The 4,998-nt window shown below is 34.5% G+C and overlaps 1 protein-coding gene across 1 annotated transcript in view; it reads right to left on the minus strand.

Annotated features, from left to right (window-relative positions):
• STAG2 (stromal antigen 2) overlaps positions 1-4,998 on the minus strand; it is a 91,517-nt gene that overhangs the window by 80,490 nt on the left and 6,029 nt on the right. The window contains 1 exon segment of the mRNA XM_010857192.1: positions 2,707-2,871. Within this exon segment, the coding sequence (XP_010855494.1) occupies positions 2,707-2,871 (165 nt within the window).

Genomic DNA, 4,998 nt, shown 5'->3' on the forward strand with positions numbered 1-4,998 from the left:
CCACTAAGATGGCTGTAATAAAAAAAGGAAAGACAATAACAAACGCTAGCAAGAATTTGGAGAAACGGAATGCTAAACCACTGCTAGTAAAAATGTAAAATGGTGCTGTCGCATTGAAAACAACAGTTTGGTAGCTCCTCAAAAGGTTAAAGAGTTAAATGACCTTGCAACTCAACTCTTAGGTATATTACCCGAGAGAAATAAAAACAAACATCCAAACAAAACCTTATTTAGTAATAATCATATAACAGCATTATTCACAAAAGTCAACAGGTAAAAATAAACTACAGGTACATCAAGGGATGAACAGATAAACAAAATATGGTCTATCCATACAATGGAATGTATTACTTGGCAATAAAAAATAATGAAGTTGTAACACATGCCACACCATGGATGAACCTTAAAAACATTATGCTAAACCAAAGAAGCCACTCAAAAACAATCATATATTTGTATGACTTCATTTATATGAAATATCCAGAATAGGCAAATTTATATAAAGTACATTCATGGTTGCCTAGACTTTCAGTCCGGAGAAGGCAATGACACCCCACTCCAGTGTTCTTGCCTGGAGAATCCCAGAGACAGAGGAGCCTGGTAGGAGGCCATCTATGGGGTCACACAGAGTCGGACACAACTGAAGCGACGCAGCAGCAGCAGCAGGGATACAAAAAAATGAATAATACACAGTCCCTGATCTAGGCATTAACAATCTAGAAGCAAATTCGGACATGTGCACAACTGTAATCTACTGAAAAGAGAAAAGTAAGAAATACGTTCAAGGAGAGAAGGAGATAGAATCCAAGAACGTTCCCCACTAAAAGAGTGACATTTGAATTAGTCAATCCTATGTGATATGGAAGGGAGAAAAATAAAGACTACTTTGGGCAGGAAGTAAAAAGCAAGGTCTAGAGGCAGAGAACATACGGTGGCTAGAGAACAGCACGGATGCCATAAAGAAGCCAGGGCTGGGCTGTTAGATAAGGAAGGATCTTAGAAGGTTGTCAACAGAAGACTCTCTTGATCAAATTTGGTGTTAGAAAGATAACACAAGTGGGAGTACACAAAACAAACTAGAGGTGGAGAAATGATTCAGGGAAATCAATGGATACTGTGGATATACTGCGTTTAAGGGGGAAAGTACATTTAGAAGACAAATGGCATAAAGGTACAATCTCAACATATGACAAACCATAAGCAACACAAAAATAAGGAAAATGTTCACTGATATACCATTAACAAAAAGAAATATAAAGCTATGCCAAGTCACTTCAGTCGTGTCCGACTCTGTGCAACCCCATAGACGGCAGCCCACCAGGCTCCCCCGTCCCTGGGATTCTCCAGGCAAGAACACTGGAGTGGGTTGCCATTTCCTTTTCCAATGCATGAAAGTGAAAAGTGAGAGTGAAGTCGCTCAGTCGTGCCCGACTCTTAGCGACCCCATGGACTGCAGCCTACCAAGCTCCTCCATCCATGGGATTTTCCAGGCAAGAGTACTAGAGTGGGGTGCCATTGCCTTCTCCAATATAAAGCTAAGCCCTCACATTTTCTATTAAAAATTTCTGATGTGCCAAAAAGTTAAAAAAAAACCCTACAAACTAGACAAAAATAGAATAGCCTAATTAGTTGTAGATATAAGTTGAGATTTCTGATGGTAACAAAAATGACAAAATATCAGAAAGAAAGATTAATGCATTTAACCACTTAGAACAAAATATTACAGACAAAAAGTACAATATAAATATAAAAAGGAAAGTAACGAAATGGTATACAATATGACAGAGAGAATTTATCTCTTCAATAAAATTAATCCAAAATGGGAACTAGAGAGGGGAGGATAATTTTTGAATTAGGGAATGACTAAATAAACCATAGCACAGTAATATAAGACGACATTATTTTTTTAATGTGTACACAAAACAATAATTTAAAATATTAAATAAGAAATAAAATCCACATCCTAATTACAACTATATGAAAGCCAACCATATATGAATAAATGAGTTAATTCAAGAAACTACACTACACTATACAATTGGTGATGGTTCAAAAGCTAACAATCCCTTACATGTAAAAAAATTTTATTTATTAGCTTCAATTAATATTTTATAATAATTTCATTAAACATGTATATGAGTATAGTGTTGATTCAATTTTTAAAAACCACATGGGTATAAAGCCAAAAAGTTTCTGCTGTCATAAAATTATGAAGAAACAAAATTAAGATAATTTGACATGGGTGACTCTAACATTGTACTTCTGTGCTAAGAAACAGCACAAGTAATAAAATCTGGAATAGACAACAGTGATCAAAATAATTCACTCAAGTGGATAGTGATTACATTAGGTCACTCAACCAAGAATTCTGTATGTGTAAAGAATTTCATGTTTTAACAGCCACTATATAAATTCAGAGGAAATTGAGACATCACAGTCAGGGTTTATAGCAGCATATTTTTTGACCAAATAATTTTTTGTGAGATGCCATTAAAAAAATAATACAGAAGAAAATGACTCAAGACACAGCTTGGTCTTATGTCTGAACTGATAAGATTCCTAGTTTCCCGACTAGTTTGTTGCTTTTCTATAGTAAGTAGTGTGAAAAATTTTTTTTACATATTAGAAAAATCAGGAAAATATTTTATATAACTCACTAAAGTTCTCAATGTACAAATGAACTGGGAAGAACACAATAAACATCACCTGCATAGCACTCTTGCCCATTTTAACAACTTCAAACAACATCATGTTTTCCACTCCATTCTGTTGATGATGACCATTCATTCGGTTTGGACCAGAAGGAGGTTTTCCTCCTCCATTTCCACCTTTGCCCTTCTCTCCTGGACCTTTTTTGCCTTTTTTACAAGTCTGCATAAAGATACAAATTGATTAAGTTATTTTCTTATCCTTGAGAATTCAAAATAAAGCTACAGAAGCAGCTGATAGGGTGCATAATTATAAAATACTCAAACCTGACCTAAAGCAGAGTGCCATACACATGTCATAGTAAAATTATATGGTTATGACAGCCTCTTTGTGGTACCGATTTTTTTCACTTATGCTGCCATATACCTCATGTAACACTGCAGTTTGGAGCACAGTCTCTGTAGATTTGACAGACTACTGGGTCTCAAATTTCTACTCCTGTTAGCTGAAGGATCTTCGGCACATTACTTAACCACACTATGCTTCAGAGAGATTTTCTAATTTGCAAAGTGAGGATAAAAGTAAAAAAAGAAAACAGTGCCTACTTCATATGATTGTTGCTTTAGGGTACAGACTGTAGTGGGCAGCAGCAGTAACAAAACTCTGTTAAATAATTAACTTGTAATTAGTTCAACATTTTAACTTGATAACTATCATTAGTCTTATAAATCACTGCACTGAATTGACAATTCTAAGAAGTTTGAATGGGTATATCAATCTCATTTTTGTTCTGGGCCTTCCCTTCAACACTTATTTATCATGAACATTCAATTAACAAATACTATGGAAGTGAAGCCCCTTTATAAGAAAGTTGTCAATGTTGGGTGTGGAGACTTCATAATCAGTGAAACAGTTGCCCACATGCCCCAAATATAAAACACCTCCAATTTATACATTATTTTTAAAAAGTCACTCCCCATTTCAGAGTTCTCTTTTCTAAAATGCCAGAGTTGTATTAAAATCTTTACAGATTAGAACAGATGATTGACGGTCTCTTCTAGATCTACACATTTCTATGATCTAGAGCAAACTTTCTGTAAAGCATCAGATAGTAAATACTTCTAAGGCTCTGCAGGCCACATTACTGTCTCTGTCACATATTCTTTACCTTTACTATCCTTAAAAAATGTAAAAACCATTCTTAACTCAGGGGTAGTATAAAAACAGGCCATAGTTTGCAGATCGCTGGTCTATAGTCACTGCCACTGACTGTATGTTTCCATGCTTTGTTCTATAAGGGTTCTTTCTCCTTCAAGAATCTAAAACCACCCTACTCTAAGGAACTACTTCAAATCCCTTCCTAACCAATGAGAGATACTACTTGTTAATTTACCTTATTTTGTTAATGATATTCAGTCTTTGTGAACCTAAGTCACTAATTCCTAATTGAAGAAAGAAAGGCTTTTGTCCCCAGCAAAAAAAACAGAAAAAATTTCAGAGATAAGGGTAAAAGAAAAGCTCAACTACAAAGTATATACTAGAAGTATAAAATGTTCATGTTAATTAACATGGAGCTATATATTTTTAATTTATCTATCATATGCCTCAATATTCCCTGTTTGTATGCAAAACTACTTAGTACAATTAAAATGGTTCAATGGATATGCTGTGCTACAAAAAACAATATGCAAAGGCGGACAATATTGGAAGTACAAGAAGTAAACAAGCTAATCTTGTAGAGGGGAAAACCTATTAAGAAAAGACTATGAGGTAGTATATACTATAGTGGATTAAGAGTACCATCTTTCAACAAATGTGGGCTCAATTCCTCAACCATTAAGCTTCAACAGATCTCAGTTTACTGTCTATAAAAATAAGGAAGTTTTCTAATCTACAGGGTTGTTCAAATGTTAGATAATAGGTAAAATTATTAGCACAGTGCATCGAACGTACATGGTATAGGGTCAAAATATGATTACTGTTATAATAAATCTTTGATCTGACCCCCTAATAACCAAGGGCAGTGACTACTCTATTCAGATGCCACTATAAGTCTTATCCCAACTTGCAAATTAAATCAAAGCCAAAAGCAGAATTTCAGTTTTGAAAGATGATTACAGAACCAATAAAAAATGATTTTCTAATGAATAACTGTTAACTACCCACTAGAATTATGGCTGTATTTGGGTAGTCATGCGTTAACATGTGTATTCATTCACATGTTCTCTCTCATACTACTACTTTTTAAGAGACTAAGAGTGCATAGGAAATATGAAACACATGGATTATGTGCACTCTAAAAAGATATTCCAAGGACTAGTTAAATAAATTATGTTCCATATATAAAAT

The sequence above is a fragment of the Bison bison genome, unplaced genomic scaffold, assembly GCF_000754665.1.
Source record: "Bison bison bison isolate TAMUID 2011002044 unplaced genomic scaffold, Bison_UMD1.0 scf7180017864378, whole genome shotgun sequence".
Lineage (NCBI taxonomy): Eukaryota > Metazoa > Chordata > Mammalia > Artiodactyla > Bovidae > Bison > Bison bison.